General features: G+C 38.8%; 1 protein-coding gene across 3 annotated transcripts in view; it reads right to left on the reverse strand.

The window, feature by feature from the left end:
- LOC309386795 (dystonin-like) overlaps positions 1–22,458 on the reverse strand; it is a gene marked incomplete at its 5' end in the record, with an annotated part of 348,938 nt that extends 326,480 nt beyond the window's left edge. For 2 of the 3 annotated variants that reach the window (XM_081942582.1, XM_081942577.1), the window contains 3 exons: positions 1,785–1,973; positions 21,694–21,728; positions 22,278–22,458. In XM_081942582.1, coding sequence (XP_081798708.1) covers positions 1,785–1,973; positions 21,694–21,728; positions 22,278–22,458 — 405 coding nt within the window. Of the gene's footprint in view, positions 1–1,784; positions 1,974–21,666; positions 21,729–22,277 lie in introns of all 3 variants that reach the window. The other variant, XM_081942581.1, reaches the window with a different exon arrangement.
- Positions 22,459–23,081: the final 623 nt, after the last annotated feature.

Below are 23,081 nucleotides of genomic sequence, written 5' to 3' on the forward strand. Positions count from 1 at the left end.
ACCAAAATGGCCGTGCAAGGCTTTTAGAAGGCTTTCAGAGAGCTCCTAGGGGCTGGGGAGGGCAGAAATGAGCGAAAAATGGCCCTTTTTCTGCATACATATTGAAGCGAGATGATGCAGAGGATAGCAATGATGGAAGAAAAAGATCCATGTGGACGAAGCCTTCCTGGATCTTAAAATTCCTAAGCTCCAGGAGTCTGAAATGTTTCCTAGGTGTAAAGGCCTAATCTGTTTCCTAATGAACATAAAAACACCAGGGTTCTTGACTTGGTACTTGTAGATGCCAATAGGGGTGATCTTATTTTAACTTTTTTTAAAAAAAAAAAGTTAATTAAATGGGACAAAACAAACTGATGAATGTTATAAACTTTATTCCCTGGAAATCTCCTTGCTCTCTGCAATTTTACTTTAAAAAGAAAAGTAAATAAGAAACTCTAGCCAATGCTCTGTTCCTACAGGAAAAAGAGAGCAGAAGGAACATGATGTACAGGAAGTCCTTGACTTCATTTAGTGACCATTCGAAGTTAAAATGGCACTGAAAAAACTGAGTGATCATTTTTCACACATGACCTTTGCATCATCCCCACGGACACATGATCAAAAACCAGACCTTTGGTAACAGGAATGTATTTGTGACACAATGTATTTGTGTCCCTTTTGCAACCTTCCAACAACCAAAGTCAATAGGTAAACCAGATTCACTTAACAACTGTGTTACCAACTTAACTGCAGTGATTCACTTAGCAACTGTGGCAAGAAAGGTCATAAAATGGGGCAAAACTCACTTAACAACATTCTTGCTTAGCAATGATTTGGGCTCAATTGTGATTGTAAGTCAAAGACTATCTTATCTGTGTTTCAGGACCTCTCCAGAGCGGCATTGGAGAAGGACACCGCCAGTTTGCTTTCTAGTAAACTGATATTTTGTGACTGGCCAAACTCACGGTGGCTTCAACATGAAAAGGTTCCTCTTAGTAGGAAACCCCGGGACTATAGTTCTTGGAGCAGTACAGCCTTCTATAAGAAGGTTGCTAAAATGCTAGTTCTGTATCACAATCTTTCCGTAGTGGTTTTGCTATCTGCCAAGTTCCTTAACCGTGATCAACTCCCAGGGCTTGCTGCTGAGGAAACAGGTTATAAACAGACAGTGGGTTTCAGGCAGAGGCCTTGATAAACAAGGAGGACAGTACTATGGTGAGGAGGATCGAGGGTTGGCATATGAAGGTTAATGCAGTGTGCATTTCAAAGTAATGCTGTAGAGAGGTTGTAGGTTCCATTTAGAAGTTACAAAGCAAACCATTGACTCTTAACTGATCTTGTATTGCTTGAACCTGTCATCTAATTCAGTGTAAATGTCTTCTATAATCAGTGGTGGGATTCAAAAATTTTACTACCGGTTCTGTGGGCGTGGCTTGGTGGGCGTGACAGGGGAAGGATACTGCAAAATCCCCATTCCCTCCCGATCAGCTGGGACTCAGGAGGCAGAGAATAGATGGGGCAGGGCTAGTCAGAGGTGGGTATTTACCGGTCTTACAAACTACTCAAAATTTCTGCTACCGGTTCTCCAGAACTGGTCAGAACTTGCTGAATATCATCTCTGCCTGTAATATGTTTGATTTTATAAATCAATATTTTTCAATCTAGTGCACAGCAATGGGTACTATGTCTACCAAAGTCCATGGTGGCTGGGAATTCTACAATGAACACTAGTACAACAGAAAAAACACAGTTGGGAGAAGGCTGCCAGAATTCATTGAATTGAGAGGGGGGGAAACATAACTTACCGGCTTTCGAGTAGGTGTGACTTGAACGGAATGGTAGAATTCCGGCTGGACCCTGCTATTCTTCTTGATTTTTCTTTTCTTAACTGATGTTTCTTGTTCACTCACTTGACGTGCTTCTACCAGGGGCTGTATTTCTTCAAGGCGAGGGACTACACGCCTTCTCACGTGGCGTGGACTTGCTCTAAAACCCTGTTAAAAGAATACCGTTAAATCGTATTAGATCTACTGGTTCTTGTTTTCTGTGCAACATGCATAATATATCAAGTACATCTAGTGGTTCTATCTGCAGAATTCAATCTGCTTTGAAATCTTAGCAAAATTATTATTAAATGTTCATATTAAGTCTCAATCTTTTCTCCTATAAATAAGTTAGAAAGGACCAAGATAATTCATTCAAAACCCAAGTAAATCTTTTAAACAGAATGCAAGAATTCAACTAAAATCACTGCAGAATCTTGGTCCCAAAGCCCAAATCTCCCAAACAGTACAGAAGATTTATCATGATTCTCCATACTGAAAAATGCTAAAGGGGAAATCAGAAAACTATATCCCTTCATTTAATTGGCACTGTAAATAATTCCCCATAATGACCAAAGGATAAGAGCTGCAGAGGAGGCCTTTTTGAAAAAGCCTATCCTGTCAGATATTTATTTAAATGGCACCTAGCAGAGGGATTTCAAATCTATTACTTCCAAGCTGTGGAATATATTCCTTCATGAACCAAATTTAAACCCCATTCACTCTGCCTTTAGAGACAATCTAGGCTACATCTATTATATCAAGTATTCAGTGATGAATTTAAAATACTTGGTGTAACTCTACAACTTAGTGTTAATTTTATATTTTAAGTTGCATTTTCTGTCCTGCATTTTAATTACGTTCATGGCTTTAGCACAAAGATGAAATATACTGTGAATCAAATAAATGAACATATTAAAAAGAATAGACCCAATTCAGCCAAAATTAAAGTCCTTTGAAACTGTATCAGATCCCTGGTGGAGTTATTTACCCTTTGTATTTTTTTTCTCTGGAGTCACTTTGTTCCAAAATGGTTCACTTGGAAAGACTGTACTTGCATCCATGACCTCCCATCATATCAACTTGGGGCCATCTCATTCCGTATTAATATTTCTATATAGCAGAGATTTGAGTTGCTCCAAATGAGATGTGGAATAGGGAATATTGCCAAGTCGAATTCAAGCTGCTTTAAACTTCTAAGCCTTTCCAATTTAAAAGCATGCAAAGTCACTACTCAAAATAGGAATATATCAAACTAGATTGCTCTTCAAAAACCTGAAGCTGAATATACAGCCTGGCCATTCTAAGCTGAATAAAATAGTTTGAGCCTTCTTATTTATGTAACAAAAACATACGTGAGTTGAGAAACTCTCCATGTACCTGTTCTTAAAGAAGCACGCCAAACAGGAATTTGACTGAGATGTAGCAGATAAATTATGTGAAGTAAACAATCAAACAAGTATGTAGATAAATTCTGAGCAAGTGATTTAATCTTCACATTAATAGATTAATAATTAGCTGCTTTCTTTTAAAAAATAAATTGATGGTTTTTTTTTTTAAAGTAGCAAAGCATTTTGCTTAATACATAATATGGAAAATATTAGGCATAACCTATATTGCTATGGTCCATCAAATCACCTCTGATTCCTAGTAGTTATAGGCCTAAATCCCTCCAGTTTTCTTGGGAACATCTTTAATAGAAGGTTGCCAGTACCTTTTTCCTACTCCTGGGAGAGACTGGCCCCAAGGCACCCAGCTGGCTCCTATGCCTAAAGCAAAAATAAACTCATAATCTCCTGATTTGTAATCCAATATCCTAAAACTACTAGACTAGTTCATATCAGTTTGTATATTCTCACTTGTCCAACCCATCATCCAAATGATAAAGATTAAGACCACTGGAACTTTAACCACTATAACTTAATCTGATCCTAAAGCAGGCTGTTGCTTCTTACTCATAATCGTCAACGTCATCAGTTTACAACTAGGAAGGATTATCATGTGCCATAAGGAAAATAATCAGACTATAGTAGAAATGTTATGTTTAAGTTGCTAAAGATGCAATCTTGCACAATCTAAAATACAAATATTTCTGAATAAACAGATAAAAGATTGTACCTTAAACTATCATATCCTGCTGCCTTTAGTTCTTAAGTGATAGAACAATTAGACTGAAAAAAGTGTTCTTGAAAACAGAATCCTTAAAATTATTCATACTGTCACTGTAAAAAAAAATCACCACCTCTTTTATTACAAAACTAGCCTCTATAATCCTGCATTATTGTGTTTCCTATTTTCATGCTGGCCACATGACGACAGATGCATCTCTCAGACAACGCAGGCTTCCTGGAGTGAGATTCAGAGATCATGCACCTCCCTCTTGTGTCAATCACCAGTCAAGACAGGAGAGGGGAAACCTTTAATTTTTCTTTAGAACTAGCCTCTAACAGCAATGAGAAATTGGTGCTAACAAATAACCCTGAGATAGCTAGTAGCAGCAGCAGCTATTAAGAACTGCTGTGATAAACCACCTCACAAACTCTGGAACACTTGTGAGATGTTTTGAGGATATAGCATGTGGAGAATATACGTGAAAAGATTGGAAGCATCTCTACCATCTCCAGGGTAGAATTCTGGAGGGGTCATTTGCATCTAAAACTATGACAATGATTAAAAAAATGATTAAGGGCTTTGAAAAGCAAGCAGAGCATTATTTATCTTAGCAAAGGATGCTCCAAACATCACTGAATTAAAAAACGGTACCACAACATTGCAGTGTTAAAGATACACAGAATCAGTGATGAACCTTGAACACACTTGAAGAATAAGTCTACTCAGCTCTTTGTGGCTTACTTTTGAATAAATCTGGTAAAGTTTATTAAAAATAATTCTTAATTTGCATGGAGGCTTGGTTCATATGCAATGTTTTACGGCTGTATAAAACGATTTTGCTGTATGGAAGTTCTAGAATAACTATCCAATGTCACCTCCACAAAAACAACAACAAAGCCAGAAGCAAAACAGGGAGACGGTAGAAATATAGATTTATAGAAATCTTTCCCAGGCTGGTTTTTATTGGATGCTATCTCCAGCTTGCACTATCATGTTATCTGAGGAGTATGAGAGTTTTAAACAAAGAAAAGTAGCTGTGAGAATGTAAAGTTAAAATAAATTGTTTTGCACAATGGGTGCTGTCCCTGCTGCAAGTGCTGATCTAGCCCTACATTTTAACTAACAGTAATCCTCATAGAATTGCCATGCTGATATTCTGGTTTATCGGTATGCAGAATAACTGTATGTCAACAGGCCAGTCAGCCATAAAATTATTACTTTAACGTGGAAAGGGTGATGGGTTGAAACTCAACTATGTATATACAGAAAAATTACCTATATAGAGTTTGCTTTTGCTTTTTCAAACAGCACTTCAACTACAGTATCAGGCTTATTTTTACATTCAAAACCAATTAAATTATAGACGTAATTCGAAAGAGAAAAAGAAAAATCAGAAGAATGGCCTCATTTCTTACAGGGGATTTTCTCTTGCACAATATAAACTGTGTTAGACCATAGCCTTAATTAGTTAAGACGTAAGCATTTCAAATGAAGAAATGTAACAATTGTACAACCGCTCATTACTGATGAATTTTCCTACAGGGAAATTTTACACCTGAAAAAGTTGTCTCTGTATTTGGATGCAAGTCATTTGATTCTAATGCATATGCTTTTTCTGTCAAAGGCTAGACTTAAAATTATATTAAGGTATGACACGACTAAAAGAACCATTACATTTGTTTTCTAAGTGCCTCCCTTATATCTTAGGTTAATGGAAAATGATTTTAAATGTGAGAGGAGTTTTCCTCAGTAAGTATTTTGCTTAATGACATGGGAGTTATCAGTTCAAAGCTAAAGGGGAACCCAGTAAATGCCCATAATTGAGCCTAATGTTGCAGTCCTCAACTTATGACCACAATTGAGCCCAAAATTTCCATTGCTAAGCAAGATGATCTTTCTTGCCACAGTTGTTAAGTGAATCACTGCAGTGGTTCACTTAGTAACATGGCTTTTAAGTGAATCTGGCTTCCCCATTGACTTCTTAGAAGTTCACAAAAGCTGATCATATGCAACCATCATAATTACATGCCAGGTGCCAAGGGTCTGAATTTTGATCATGTGATGCTATAGCTGTCGTAAGTAGGGAAAATGGTCATAAGTATTTTTTTCAGTGCTGCTGCCAAAACTTTGAACGGTTGTTAAACAAAAGGTTGTAAGTCAAGGACTACCTGTATTGCCTTAATGCCAGGTGCTAGTATGTTTGCTTTTTAATTATAAAGGTAGATATTTTCCACCAGAACTTACTTTAAGACACATCATCAAGACTGCACAAAATAAAATTCAATACTTTATTGACACGTAGCCAGACTGGAAATAATGACTCACTATCAAACTGAGACATAGCTGCCTGTCAAAGCAGAAATCCCATCTATGTTACTTGAGATTTTATAAACAAGGGAATGATTCAGCAACCTGCAACAATCGGCAGCTCTTCAAATCAAATGAATATATTAAAAACACAGTTTTAAATGTGATAATCACATATTGATCTTAGCAAGAGTTCACAATTATTAAAGGAGAACCTCTGCAGAGAACTTGCTGAAATAGTATACAGGGCCTGTCCGTATATTTTATGCATTTTAAATGATATTTTTAAAAAATCAAGAATTGCCTCTAAATGCCCTTGTGACATTCATCATGCATTGTCTACAGAAGAGCTCTAGGTTATGCAAGAGAGTGTCTTCTATTAAATCAACCAATTGATCTGTCCAGCCCCAAGCTGAATACTGTGTCAGAAATGTACCAATTTTCCAGCCAAATATCTTTCCTCTTATCTGAAATCCTGCCTAAGGCAGAAATTTGGAAATATAGCAAGCTGTGCTCTAAACTATTCCCTTTGTGACAATGTCTTTATTAAGTATTCACGGAGAAAAAGATGAATTAAAAGGCAGTCAAATCCCATTATGTCTGATGCTCCTGTTACTCATTTCCGTGTCTATATAAATATAAATGAATGAGCTGCTAGCCTAAGAGTCTTATCCCATCTGCTGTGTTTTCCATCTGCTGTGTATGCTTCTTAAGGAAGAATACCACATCCTCTCCTTGAACTCTACTTGCTGTCATTTGATTTCTTGATCTCTTCACCACGTCCCCAAAAGGAGCACTTGTCCCTTCTAGTTTAAAGGATGGGGATAATCATTCTGTGATTCGCTGTAGCTTATGATGAAAGCCTAGTTTTGTTACCAGATACATCATCAATGACAGGCATAATGTTATTTTACTACAGATTTTCCAAAGCTCATTTATGGGTGCAGAAATTGTTTCACCGTTTTTCATTTCGATGCCAATGTATCCATGTATACACAGAGAGGAAGGCAGTCTGCTTGACAACATTATTTAAACCTTCATGAAAGGGAAGGCTGCACGCATGGAGATGTCTGATGGGCTTTTTCCATGCATTAAATAGATACATGCTTGCTTTTGCCTATCGTTGTATTTTCAAGGTAACATTTACTTTTATGGTAGATTATGCCTACTTCGTGTCACTGCTAGCCAAATAAATGAGCATCTCCAATTAGTGCTACTTTAGTGATGCTGCCAAAGAAACGCCTGCAAAATTTGAGCTGTACGTCCAGATCCTCGTCTCAGTTTAGTCCTCAATCCATAGACAGGAATTCCTAACATCTGTAGTATTATCATCCCTAAAACAATAAATCGATTTGTATGACCCTCCCAATCCCAAATAAAATTGCACTACACTTTAATAAGTCGCTCTATGCAGGTTTGTTAGCAATATTCCACAGTCAACCTACTGGCAAACCCCAAAGGCACATGCAGAGCAAGATATAGATGTAATCACAATGGGAGAACTATTTTAACATGAGGTTGTTGGGTTTTTTTTTAAATATATACCCAAAGGCTCATCCCAAAGCCTAATAAGTCTCACTTCAGATTATTACATTTACCTTTGTAGAAACTGTACACTTGAAAACCTGGATTTTACTACCCCTTACAGACACTAAGGAGTGCTGTGAACACCAAGAGTTAAGGCTTGCCCTCCTGCCTTTTTATAATTATGATGAAGGTGGGAACACACTTCTTTATGTGTTTCTTTTCCTCTTTTACTATATATTCTTACTTTTCTCTCTTTTCTATTTTTTTCCTTTTCTGCATCTTCTGTTTCTTTTTTATTTTCTATTTTTTATTTGTAGTAGTTTTTTTATCTTCTGTTTTTTATTTGTAGTAGTTTTTACTGTTGAAATACACTCACACACCCCTTAATCAAGGCTTTTTGCTTGACTAAGATTTGCATATGCAACACCCCCAAATTGCAATCCTCTTTAAATCTTCTCATGACCATCAATTTGGGACCCCCTTCTAGAGGCAAAAGCAACTATTCTCTGACTACTGCATTAATCACCCTTCTCTTCTGCCATTTGACATATTATTATATATGCAACTGCTTCTGCCAATCCAGCAATAGATTACACTAACCAAGAAATTTCAAAGCAGCCTAGTTTCACGAATGAATAAATTTGACCTTCAAAAACACCTAAACAATGTCTAAAGTGGTGGTACCATGAACTATTAAGTGGGACCCAAGCAAATATTGAAAATTTCCTGGCTTTATTATTCCATTATACATATGACAAAGCAGGACTTATTCTCCCGGCCTCATGCGATCTTTCCATAGATAACCAGCTGTTCAAGATGGCTTTCTTGGTACTGTACTTTGAAGATACAACACTGAGGTTATTTTTATCTTTTTGAATCATTTTATCTATTTTTTTATTGGTTCCTTTTTTCTTTTGCTAAAACCATATTCCAGGTATTTGAGCTTGCTATATAATGTGTCACATGTAAGGAACTCATTTCTGCCTGGTTTAATTAAGCTTCTATTATGAATATATACCGTCAGTTTTACAATTCTTCAGTTTTAGTCTCCCAATCTTATATCATCAGTAAAGTTTGAGTTTTCCAAAAACGTAGTGCCAAACTTGTTCTTGCAGCTACCAGAACATATCATAGTACATTGTGATACTTTTCATGGAAGTTTTCTGGAATTATTTCTAATGAAAATATTTTTGCCTCCATTCAAATTTTATTTTATTTTTTCTGAATTTTTGATTCAGCACTTTTGAGAGGATTTTTACATGTCCACATGTGTGGTAAAATATTTCTTCTTTGTAGCATTTCCCAACATATGATTTATCTATCTTGGTAATCATTGATGGAGTTATATATATTCTGAAATACATCTTACAACAATTTTCTCTCAAATTCTAACCTGGGGTAAATATAATCTATTTTTTCTGTAGTTCTTTCCATTGTTTGACTGTCATTATTTTTTTGTTATTATACTTATTATTTTCCTGAAGTTTTGCATCCACTTTCGCATGCCATTTTTTCATTTGTTCTGTTTCTATGACACACTTGAATAACAATGTCTATGTACATCCTAGTAGAAGATGATCTTAGTTCTGTATAAGTGTTTCAAATTATGTCATTTTTCTCAAGGTCCTTTCTTCTTTCTTGACATTACTTTTTAATTCTTTCAGCAATTTTGTTGCTTTTAAATCTCTTCTCCAAACCTGAATTCTGCATTTCCACCTTTCTTACTGCAGAAAAAATGGGGAAAGATGGTGTCCCTACTTTCAGCTGGAAATCTGCACTTGATTCTTGTCCCCTGCACAAATGGACAAAAGCCTTTTATTTAAATCCATATCCAATGCTATGTAGCTATCCTGGTCCTGTTAGACCTCTCAGCGGCTTTTGATACCATCGACCATGGTATCCTACTGCGCCGGCTGGAGGGGATGGGAGTCGGAGGCACCGTTTTACGGTGGTTCGGCTCCTACCTCTCCGGCCGGATGCAATATGTGTTGACTGGGGGGCAGAGGTCAACCCCGAGGCCACTCTCTTGTGGGGTGCCGCAGGGGTCGGTCCTCTCGCCCCTTCTGTTCAACGCATATGTGAAGCCGCTGGGTGAGATCATCCGTGGTTTTGGGGCTGAGTACCATCTGTACGCTGATGATACTCAGTTGTACATCTCAACCCCAAGCCACCCCAACGAGGCTGTCGAAGTGATGTCCCGGTGTTTGGAAGCCGTCGGGGTCTGGATGGGGGACAACAGACTCAAACTCAACCCCTCCAAGACTGAGTGGCTGTGGCTACCGGCGCCTCGGTTCAGCCAGCTGATTCCATCACTGGCCATAGGGGGCGAACAATTGCCCCCTGTGGAACGGGCGCGCAATTTGGGCGTCCTCCTAGACGCCCGGCTGTCAATGGATGATCATGTGGCAGCCGTGGCAAGGGGGGCGTTCCACCAGGTTCGCCTGGTGCGCCAATTGCGCCCCCTTCTGGACCGTGATGCCCTACGCACAGTCACTCATGCACTGGTGACATCTCGCCTGGACTACTGTAACGCTCTCTACATGGGGCTTCCCTTGGGACGCGCCCGAAGACTGCAGCTAGTCCAGAACGCAGCCGCGCGGGTAGTCATGGGGAGTACTAGGTACTCCCACGTAACACCTCTCCTGCGCGAGCTGCACTGGCTACCTGTGGTCTTTCGGGTGCGTTTCAAGGTTCTGATCACCATCTTTAAAGCGCTCCATGGCATAGGGCCTAGTTACCTGCGGGATCGCATCCTCCCACATACATCCCTGCGGCCAATCCGCTCTCACAGGGAGGGCCTTCTCCTGGTGCCGTCCACGAGGCAATGCCAACGGGCGACACCGAGGAGTAGGGCCTTCTCTGTGATGGGCCCAACCCTCTGGAATGACCTCCCCCCCGATATTAGAATCACTACTGACCTCCGCTCCTTCCGACAGAAACTGAAGACACACCTGTTCCGACTGGCTGGTTTGGCATAATTTTAACGTCTACCTCCTGGCATACACATTCTTACTGGTTTTTAGAGGGATATTGTTTTAAATTTAACTTGATATTTTAAACTTTTGTATTGATTTATTTATTAGCTGTACAGTTTGGCATATTTTATCCTCCTCTTATACATGTATTTATATAGTTATTTCTACGTTTTAATCTGTTGTATTTTAATACGGACTGTACACCGCCCCGAGTCCCTTTCGGGAGAGGGGGCGGTATATAAACGCTAATAATAAATAAATAAATAAATAAATAAATAAATAAATAAATAATATTCTAAAAATGCCTGTTTAAAAGTTGTCAAAACAGGAACAAAGCAAACTACTATTAAGAAATCCTCAAACATATACTGTATGTATCTTATTCTTCAATTATAAAGAATATAAAAAGACTTCCATGATCAATTGAAAGTGTGTGTGTGTGTGTGTTTAAGCGCCTGCACAGAAATACGTTCATTATTATTTGACATTTATCCAACAAAGCAAGTACAATTTACAAAGAACGAATGACTCATGCAACATTTTGCATACAGAATGCCTTAGGTATTAGGTCACCTTTCTTGGAACTGAGGGAAAACAGCTTTTTCAATACCATATCCTACTCCATATGTCTGAGATAAAAGCATAATGGAAAATGGAAATGTTTTGAATCATCAGTCTAGCATTAACAGCACTATTAAATCCGATTGTTTTATCAGATCCCTATACTATAGCTCTTTCCTGGCTCTTTAGAAAAACAGTCACAAGCAGCAGCTTCCCCACTGGGGAGGTTGCGGGTACCAAAATCAGGCAGATGATGAATGGGAATATACAATATAAAAGAAGAGTAGGTTTACAGAAAAGTAAAAATCATGCTATAAAATAATACCCCAATCAAGGAATGACCAACTCAGCCAAACAAACAATAAACAATACCCTTATGAGGGAACCATCAAGAACACTCCCATGAACACCGACAGAGCAAAATGCTAGTATAAAAACAGAGAACAAACCTCATTCCCTTCTAGCATTGATGATGTTACCTACTATGGTAATGAAAGTCTGTAAAAAAAACCTACCAAGCTCAGAGAGCACCAAGGACCCCATAGAAAATCAATAGCAATTTTGTTTTATCATGTTTTCTCGTTAATGGTACTGTGCTTATACAGTATGTGCCCATTAAGGAGTCTATTTACTAATAGAATTCTAATACAAGTAGTCCTCAACTTACAACCACAATTGAGCCCAACATTTCTGTTGCTAGGTACAGTTGTTAAGTGAGTTTTGCCCCATTTTATGACCTTTTTTTTGCCAAGGTAGTAAAGCAAATCACTGCAATTGTTAAGTGAATCATGTGATCATTAAGCAACTCTGGCTTTTCCCATTGACTTTCCTTGTCGGAAGCCAGCTGGAAAGGTTACAGAAGGTGATCACCTTCTGTAACCAGGACAGTGCATCTGTCACAAACATGTCCCAGTTGCCAAATGCCTGAGTTTTGACCACGTGACCATGGGGATGCTGTAACAATGGTAAGTGTGAAAAACGATCATATAGTAAGTCACTTTTTTCAGTGCTCTGCAACTTCCAACAGTCACTAAACAAATGGTTGTAAGTCTAGGATTACCTGTATGTATGGGGTAGGCCAGTGATGGCGAACCTTTTCGGCCCCGAGTGCCCAAACCGCAATGCACGTACATGTGCATGCGTGTGCAAGTGCTGGAGCGCTGGACACCTGAAGACCAATTGACCGGTGCGCGCATGCCTGTTTTAGGGGCATATTTTGGGGCCATTTTCAGGACATTTTTCAGCCTGAGAACAGCTTGAAAAATGCCCCCCCAAAGTCCCCCCAAACAGCCTGTTTTTTAAACCAGTAAGAGCAGATGGTGACGGCACGCGTGCTCACAGAGAGGGCTCTGCATGCCACCTCTGGCATGCGTGCCATAGGTTTGCCATCACAGGGTAGTCTGTTTTTAAAAGTGCTCCTAATTAAATCAAGATCAAATTATTATTACTGTTTATGTGCTGTAGATCAAGCGTGTTCCAAGATCCACAAGGCTAAAGCTGCACAGGAAGACAATTTTTTTTAATGATCTCCTCATTTTACACTTATATCTAATGAAACATCTGCAAGAAAACAACCAAGCTCAGAAAGCACCAATGATTCTGTAGTTATAACTCTGGTTTTCTAGAGTGGCTTTGGGAAGGAGAACCCCAGTTAAATGTTAGTACTTTAAGCAGCTTTATTTGGTTTTATTGATATTTGAGTTTGACTCTAAGTCAGGGGTGTCCAAACTTGGCAACTTTAAGACTTGTGGACTTCAACTCCCAGCTGGCTGGGGAATTCTGGAAGTTGATGTCCACAAGTCTTAAAGTTGCCAAGTTTGGACACCCCTGCTCTAAGTCATTTGGAATTGAAAAAAAGGCAGAATGCAATATTTATAATAACTGTATGTTTATAGTTAAATTTTAATTAAAGTTAATTAAAAACAAGTGAGTACAGTATATTGTTCTTCGTACAATTAATAACTCTTCCTGTCTAGCTAGCATATTAAAAATTACAATGCAGAGCAAAGCATGAGTGAACCCTAGGGCTTACACTGAGAGAGGTGATATGCTTTATGGTGTGCAAATATTCTAAGCAGTTAAAGTGAAACCACCGCGGTAAGAGCAATTTCAATGTCCTATGTGGCAGAAGGTAACAGTATCTTGCTGACTCTTGTCTGATCTTGAGAAAACCTAACACGATCAGACTGGATGAGCGGTCACAAGGAAATCCCAGGACTGTAGGCTAGGCTAGAAAATCTCTGCACTCTACAATAATCCACTTCAGTAGTATTGCCAAGAGAACTATATGAATATGTCCACGTAGTCAAGTAGGAATAGGAAGTGTTTATTTTTACCTGTGGTCTGCAGAAAGATTTATGAACCAAGTGGAAAACAAGGGTATGAATCACTTAAATACACATTTCAGTACAGCTTGAAGGAATTCAGTCTCATGTTTTTAGAGCAAAGAACTGAAGTTAATGGAGTACAGCTTTCAAATGGTCTTTGGCATCATCAAAAATTAATTGTATTGCAGATACAATATATATCCAATACATGCATATGATCCTGGTTTGAGACTGAGATGATGGGACAAAAGGAAATTCTCTATTCTTAACTTATATCACATTTATAACATTTATTAATTTAAATATGTCCGTATACTACTGATTACCATGAGCACTTCATTTTATACCATTTCACAAAAAGTATTGATAGATATAATCTTTTCCTACATAGAGGTAATCCTTGACTTACAACCGGTCACTTAATGACCATTTGAAGTTACAAAAGGCCTCTCGAGGGATGTTTGTGACCCAATTTTGAGGTTCCAATGGCCTAGTCTCCCCTCCCCAGTCATCTTACTGCATTTCAGGCGCTCGTTGTTTGATATTTTTCAAATGGTATTGTTACAGAAAACTAGCATTTATTCCATAGTAAACAATGAGCTTAAACAACTGAGTGATTCACTTAACAGCCATTGTTGATTTGCTTTACAACCACGGTTGTGGCTGCAAAAAGTCATATTATTATATGGGTCATAAAATTATCGCATAGATTACCTGCTTTGCTACCATCACAACTTACAACCATAATTGGCAGGCTCTATTGCAGTCATAAATCAAGGACTACCACCTGTAGACTGTTGTCAAGAGAATAGTTGCCTACACAAGGGAGCACTTTAATAAATCTGTTGAAAGTGCCCTGCACAGGTGTCATTCAACAACTTTGGAATTTTTAATTCTTCTTGATTAAGCCAAATTTGTAACAGATTAAGGCATAGGGTTTGTCAAATTATAAACTGGTGAAATAAAATAAGCAGTAGAATACACATAATCCCTGACCTCCGGTCCTTCCGACGCACCCTAAAAAGTTGGCTTTTCCAGCAAGCCGGCCTGGCCTGTTAATTTTAACTCATTTTTTAAATGTATTGTTCTACAAATTCGATTGTTTTTTGGGGATATATATTTAATTTCTTTTTAACTTTTGGGATGTGTGTTTTTTAATGTTGTACGCCGCCCTGAGTCCTTTGGGAGAAGGGCGGCATATAAATCCAATAAAAACAAACAAAACAAACAAAAACAAACTGAAAGTATTTCACTATGCACCTCTGTCATAAGCATTCCCTGTCAACCTTCAGCAATTATCTTATTAGGCAATTCAAAGCAAACTTGTCAGTAGTTGCTACAATTAAAAGAATCCTTCAGGGAAAATATTACTGAATGTTCTTGTAGCTCCCATTAGCCAACCAAGGCCAAAGTACCACAATGCATGGCCTAGAACTATGCTTCAGCGTTATTTCCCCATTCATAGTGCATTGCTTTTTATCGATATGGTGGTGTCAGGAGCAAATGCACAATCAGGAAAGCACTTGGAAACAGTCGTATGTGCAAGAACCTTCTTTATTAAGTGAGCACATGTTAATTGAATGAATAAGCAAACAGCTTACCATACATCTTAGGGGGAAAAATTAGCTCTCTCAAACATGTATTTCTTAGCATTTTAAAAAAGAAGGAGCCAGCTCTGTTTCCTGATTGCTAACCTTGTCCAGATATTCACAAAGGGAAAGACTGCAGTGAAGAGATAAACAGAGCGCCCCAATTGGTGAGGAATCTGTGAATTGTGTCAGAGTTGACAGCTGCTGCAGCGGGATAACCTAGCTTGTTCTCCAGTCATATTTTGTGTCAACCAATCTGTACAATCTTTTGTTTTCTACGTGACCTTTAAGATATACACAATTCCTGGGGACATCAAAATTGACCATTATAACACACTGACATCGGAAACATCAAACGGTGCTCAGGTTCAGCCCCATGATTTAGAAAATTTCTCTCAGGCTTGCTGAACATGCACATTTGTGTCTTATATCAAATAGTTGCTGTTGTAGATCTTGCTATTTATTTAATACTCAATATATTCTCTGCTTTGTTTATTCCAAAAAAATGCACAATGCAACATTCAACAGTCAAAAATACAAAATATTTTTTAAAAATTAATTCAATCCAAATCAGAATCTAGGTTTTTTTTCCCCTTAGCATCTTTGCCTTATCTGGGGTTATTTTGCTAGATCTAGATCTATCTCAACTGTCCCATTATCAAGATTAGACCACATTCTAACTTGCAGTTAGAAGGTAGTAAACTGTGTGGATTTGCTTCATTGGCATATTGATGTCTCATTCCAAATATCTGAATGATCTTCTCCATTGGTTTCCGCTGGATATTAAACAGCATAGGAGACAAGACTGGACACTCGAGGGACCCTATCTTCCCAGTTTCATTCCTACAGATTGGCTGGAGAGGCATGTTACAGGTCCCATCTTTTAAGGAATGCTACCTGATAGGGCCCAGGGAGGCAACCTTTTCTGCAGTAGTACAGGCCCTTTGGAACATCATTTCCCTGAAATTTAAGACTGACATCTACCCTACTAACATTTAGGAAAGCCCTGAAGACTTGACTTTGCTCTCTTACCTGTAATGTATCCTGTAATGATGGAGTAAAGCCTGCAAAATAGCTGTATTGTTAACTGCACTCTTGCAGATTGTGTGTTAAGGGCTTTAATCATTTTTATTATTTTTCATGCATTTTAGTAGGGCTTTTTTGTTGTATGGTTGTATTTAAGTTTTTTATTTTTTGTAATTTTGGGGGTTTCTTTTATTTTCACGAACAACTCAAGAGTCACATACTGTATGTGAGATGAACATTTGTATAAATTGTATATATAAATAAATACAGAATCCTGTAGGACCTGAATGGTCAACAACTTCAGTGTCAAGCAGTAACTCTGTACCAGTTTCTGATCAAGTCTCAGCAGCAATAATCAGAACTATTGCAGAACAATCGTATTTTCCAGGGGTACAAACAAGCCAGCATTCCATAATGCTGAAAGCCACCAAGAAAACTATCAGGATCGTGCTCTTCCTACACACTTTCTGCTGCAGAATGTTTATAAGGCAAACAAAGCTGTTTCAATACCATATCCTGGACAAAGCTCCCTGCTAAAATAGGTCCCAACCCCCTACTTTCACTTTCACACAGCTGCCTGTGAAGCCACTAGACCACAATTCCGTCAACCACCTTTCTCAAATATTTGACAGTGGCCTATAATTAGATTTTCTTCCAAGGGTAGAAAAGTTTTCTTTTCCCAACAAAGGTTTTAGAACTTCCTCCTTTAAGCATACAGAGATACATCCATATTCAGAAAGTCTGTGATTCCCCAGCTGGCTAACTGAATAATCCAGGAAGGTCAAGGATTGAACAATCATATGTGGTGGATCTCCATACATCCTGTTTACCTCCTAAAGATCTAGAAACTGAAAAGATTTCATATGAACCTAGCAATTATTGCTAATGTTCTCTCCCTATTGTTGCCTTCCTACGGAATCCAAATTAAGGCAAATCCAATTAACTTTCTCTGCAAAAAATGGTGAAGATTGTTTATTTATTAAACCAATTTATATAGCTGTCCATGTCACAAGCAAGTGACTGTGGGCAGTATACAACAGAGTTAAAAAGTTAATACATATATTAAAAAGTATAAAAGGCAAAACTATAGTGAACTCTTGGTGTCCTCTTCATTTAATATTTTATTGGACAAGATGCCCAAGATGCCATATCATTAAGACATATCAGTATTCCAAAACTCAGTAATAGTATCATTAACAAATGGGGTAAGAAATTCATTGAACATAATCAGAACATATAGATCCACCAGACACATGGGCTGGACTACTTCAATTGGTCTCCACCCAAGCTCAGGTTTATAGCAGCTGCCAATCTAAAATTGACAAGAGGGTGTTCTGTCCATTACAAAGAATTATATAAAGTCCTTCCACTTTCGGGTCATTGGCATGAGACAAACAAAATATCAAACATGACCTGTTATAGCAATGGATCTAGATACCAGCTGGGATGGGTCCATCACCTTAATGGTGGATCTTCCATTCAGAGCTGGTCTCTTAAGGAAATCAAAACCTCCCAAGACAGTAAACCCAGCATAGTCTACTGCCAGGCTAAAAAAAAAAAACTTCATCTAGCTAAGAAAGACAGTCTCTTGTGCACTGAAATGGTTTGTACATTAATGATTTTTCTCAATTATTCCAGCCACCCTGAATCTGCAATCTATGGGACTGAATGTCTGGTCCGTGGCATAGAATTCCGACAGACTACAGTCATACCTCCATTCCCTTCCAGCCCTAGGATGTTGCATCACAAAGTATTCCAGTAGACAGAGGTCAATTCAGAGGTCAATTCTTTCATCAAGGAAAAAATTCTGAATGAATGATAGACAGATAGATAATAAATAAATATTTTATCAACAACTGACATTAAAAAAATAGGAACTTTGTGTTGGTGGCTCTAGATTTTGTGGAAAGGAGGTAATAATAATTTCTTATTTAAGCCATAAAAGAATTCCTAACTTTAATTGCTTTAGTATATATTAGTGAAGGAAAAGAATTTTAAGTCTGAATGAGTTGTTCAAGAACTGGAAGATGGTTCTTTGAATAGCTCTCTTTGCTGTCTTTTCCTCCCGCACATCAAATATTGAACTACATAATTCAAAAAGAAATTTTGCGGTGTCCACTAAAGCAGAAAGTAGGTTAACTGTAATAATGGGTCACATACTGAAGATGACTTTTATTATTTTTTATATGCGCTAGAGTATTACCTCCTGTGAAATGAAGAGAGGGAGATATACTGAGATAATACTGTTGACCATTTCAGATTTCAGTTACCAAATCACTGATTAGGATTTTTTTGGTATTAGTTTCTCTGAGTGATCTATTTTTAGTGCCACTCGTATATAAGCATCTTATCTACAAGATAAAACTAAATACATAGGTCAGTTCCAGCACTAAGTATTCAGCAGCTGCTGATGCAAAGGCTGTGACACACATTTTTTAAAGTTCTTTTCTTCAGCATTAATGTCATCCCATGCAACTATAGTCACATCATGATTCTTTTACATGAGAGCACAAATGTGTCACTAGCAAACAAGCTAAATCAGAAACTGATAAAGTTGGAGCCAAAGAAAACATGAACCAGATGAACCTTCAATAAAGTGAAAGGTTAGTAGTAAGTTCTTGATTTAATGAAATGCATTGCGCTGGTATTTTGTAAGACCATTGAAGAGGTAAGAAGGAAATAATGGTAATTTCTCAAAATGTTCTTAGTTCCTAGACATTAGCTTTTGCTGGCATCCCCTAAATGCCCCATCCTCCGTGGGAATTCAGATTCAACATCCCTTTCTCTCCCCCTTTATATGAAAATGGTAGGACGGACATGATCTTGAATTTCTCCTCAGCAAGTGATAGGCAGGTCCTATTCTAATAAAAATAAATACAAACAGCCCAATTTAACCTTGATTAATTCATGATAATAAAGTACACTGATGTTTACTCCAAAGTAAAATGTCTGAAAGATCATGGCTCTCCTCCATGTCCCCAAATCAGCATTATTCAGAACTGAATTCTAGAATGTTATTCTTCAGGAATATTTCTAAAGCTGACTGAAAAGCTGCAGAATAAGAAGCTGTCTTTATGTCAGGCCAAAAATAAAAATGACAATTCTTCCAAATTAAGTTCTTCACTGTTTCACATCTTTAGACAAAATCTTGCCAGGCTGAAAACTCTTACAATTTGTATCTACAATATATTTTGTGAGCTATCAGGGAGGAACTGTCTTCATCCTCTTTCTCTCACACATAATCTCTGGATTAAGTTGCCTTTTAATCATCTAGAATGTGCTCCCTCCCTTCCTGGGACCCACCTCCTCACCACATTCCATCTCACCTCATCTGCGTTTCTTTCCTTTGATAATTCAACTCTTTGTGGCAATTAGATAATGCAGAATTTCTAAGGCTTCATTGCTCCCAATTCAATGGAATTTGTTTGCTACATTATGGTCTCAAGGCTCAATCATCAAAGAGTTTCTTTTTATAAGAGTCATGCTAGCACAGCAAGTTTGAAGATCCACTTGCAGGTTTCAGGAAGAAACCTTCCTAGACATCAAGATAATTCAATAATTTGCCATTTCAGTGGTCCTTCCTAGATCTTGAATTGAATAAGTCCGTTCCTATCTGAGAACCACAAACTAGATTGTAAATCCCAATCAGTTCTACTTGGAAGTAGCTTCCATTCTGAGTGAGTAACATCACCAACTGCCACTAGATTAATTTTTTTAACTATATCACACACTTGAAACCTATTCAGTTGCATATTTTTCCTGACGAGCAAGGAAAAGCAAGAAGGGGTAGGATAAAACTAATAATACCACAAGCTCCATTACCTAAAAACAGCTTTGTTATCATGTTGAGTTGCCAGTACAAATGTCACTTTTTCAATATTTGATTTTCTTTTAGGCTGGCAACCAAAGGGAAATTTGACATCCCTTAGGTACGGCTCCAATTACTTCCCTCCAAAGGGGCTTGCTTACTTTCAGAAAGAGGTAAGTAACCAGGGAAAGAGGAGGAACACATATACCTGCATTTTAAACATTTTCAATGGCTAAGGACTGCAGTGAATAGGGCATGGGAAACTGCACTGCTGGTCCTTAGCAGTTCGCCACCAAACTTTAGCACCATTTTGTTGGGCAGCAGCATGCCACAAAACAGAGTTGCTCATCTTTTAGATAGTTTATTACAAACATGAAAGGAATTTGTTCTCCATGCAATAACTGGGGGATCTCAAAGGGATTCTGTCATTCCATAAGGAAACAATCATGTGGATTTGCCACAAAATTCATCATACCCCCTTCCAGTTTTGTGAATCCTAGTAAATCCCATAGAAATGGGAAGATCTGATTTTTGAGTAAATCTAATTAAGACTATACCACAAAGGGGATTTATTTATATGGGAGCAAACTTTTACCCATGCATAAGGCTAAGCTTCATAAAGGCATGGTAATAGCAATATTTTCTAGTTTAACTGGATATTGATATATGAATTGGAAATGTTAATAAAAGGACTCTCAAGCTCCAATTTTATGTTTGAAGCTTACGTACATCAATCACTTAATAATGAAAAAAAAGTTGATTAGAGTTTTGATTTTCCAGTGGGATTTTACTACTATTTTAATAGAGAAGCAATTGTCCTTGAATGCTAACCTAAAAGAAAGGCCAAGTTCTATAAAGATCTCCCTCTGGGATAGAATTCCCAACAAACTGCTTTGAAAGGATCTGTTAACGTATAAAAGCAAGATTAAAACAAACATGTTCCCTGGGAAAAAAGTATTAAATGTCAGAAGCACCAAGTAACCTTGAATGGCTGTGAAGATTAGATGGGCTCTATTTCCTCAATCTATTGCAGAAAGCCAGAAATGTCTGGCTGTTTGAAATTCATATTCTTTCAAGTTGAAATGCCTTATAATGCCTGAACATTAAAGTCAATTTGTGGAATATATTGTATTTCCCTCTCCAACCTATAGACAAAGCAATCAATTTTCTGAGATTTGAACTTTAACTGAAAGCTCAGAAGTACTTCTTTTATAATAGTAGGGAAAAAAATTGAGGATCCCTATTCCTGCAGAGTTCTTAATTTTAGAAAGATGCTGACTTCCTTGATGAAAAGCGCAAATAACGTTACAAACTGTGTCACTGGCACAGTGACAGAGGCTTAACTATGTTAATATCAAACCACCCCTTTCTGTCTCAGATGAATGGTTGTATCTATTTAATAGCCCTGTAAATTAAAACAGTTTACAGGAATGTAAAGGTAAGATTTAATACTTTAATTAACAGGCGCATATACAGATAGTAGATATATAATGTTAAGTGAAAACAGCTTATTACAACATTCAATCGTGATTTTTCCATGCAAAACTTTTTTAAAAAAAAATGGTGGCAAGCATTTTTAAAACATACATTTTTAATAAGAGCAGTATTTCAAGAAGAAAACTTTTTTCTAACCTTGAGATTGCGTGCTAAATAAATTACCTCGGAACGAAAGTGATGAGTTCTCATTACAGCATCTAGAAAGAAAAGAGAGGGGAGGGGGAAGACAGGACTGTATCTGTCTCCATTTCAGCAGCAGCAGCAGCATCCACATTCTATACAGAATTAGTCGGATTTTTTGGAAAAAAATATTTCCAATCACCCTTTGCCATTTCCCACAGCTACAATAAAAGTGTGCGCTTTTCTCCACGCAGGGTTGACCCTCAAAACTATGTGCATATATACATAATCTATTTCCTCGCCTCAAAGTTGACAGGAAAGTTACTTGAGCAACAAGGAGGAGGGGGGGGGGTGTTTCCCAACCATCAGCCTGACAGTTAAAAATGAGCCTGGGGTGGAGATTAGGCTGCTGCAATCTCTGCTCCTCTCCACACAGCCCCTTTCCCAAATTTTTGGAGGGACCCCCGCTATTAGGATCGCCGTCCTCCGCAATGGCGAAACCCATCCTTACCCTGGACAGATGCCGGGGGGAGGGATTCCCTTTGACATTTCACCCACCCACTCACCCGTTTAAGCCTCCCTTTCCCCCTCGGCCAAGGTGAGCAAGCCAAAACTGCGTCTCTTACCTCGGCTCCTTGAGCGCCCCGCAAAGACCGATTTGATCGGATGCCTGCCTTTCTGGACCTTACGGTGCCAGGAGCATAAGAATAAAATTGTGGCGATGGTCCCCGCCAGCAGAAGCAGCAGGAAGAGGGCACACTGGATGCTGTAAGGTCTCAGCAAAACCAGGAAGGCAGCCGCGATCATGGTTCAAGCGGGTCTGGGTACGCGCTTGTGTCTGTTCGCGTGGAAGAAATCCGGGGAGGATCTTTTTTTTTTCCTCTCTTTTTAAAAAAATAAATAAATAAATGGCTGGCCCGGTGATGCGGGGGTGGTGGTGACAAGGCAGGCAGCGCCGGAGAAATGCTGAGGAATCAGCCCCGAAGGACAGCCGGGAAGGGTTGAGAAAAACGCAGCGAAGGGCAAGCTCGCCCCTTCAGACGGCCGGGAAGGAGGAGCATGAGCGTGCGGCCCGGGAATGAGGGCTCCGAATGGCTGCAGCAGCACCGCTCTAAGACGTGCTAGTGATTTCCTCCGGAGAGGGAGAGAGAGAGCGGGAGCAAGAGCGAGGGAGCGAGCGAGCGAGGGACCCTCAGCCCATGACTCAGCAGAAAAGCAGGAGGGGGATCTGGCCCCCTTTTTTTCCTTTTTGCGCGCGTAAAAGGGGAAGAGGAGAGATCCAGGCGAAGCAAAGGTAGAGGGATCAGCAGCAGTAGCAACAGCAGCCGCCAAGCTGCAATCCCGCCTGGAGACAGGGAGAGGGCAGCCCAGCAGAGTCGCTGCTGGTGCTGCAGCAGCCTGGCGCTTCTGCCGCGCGCCTTGAGCTCTTG

Source organism: Natrix helvetica (assembly GCF_964273705.1).
Source record: "Natrix helvetica genome assembly, chromosome: 2".
In the NCBI taxonomy this organism is placed as follows: Eukaryota; Metazoa; Chordata; class Lepidosauria; order Squamata; family Natricidae; genus Natrix; species Natrix helvetica.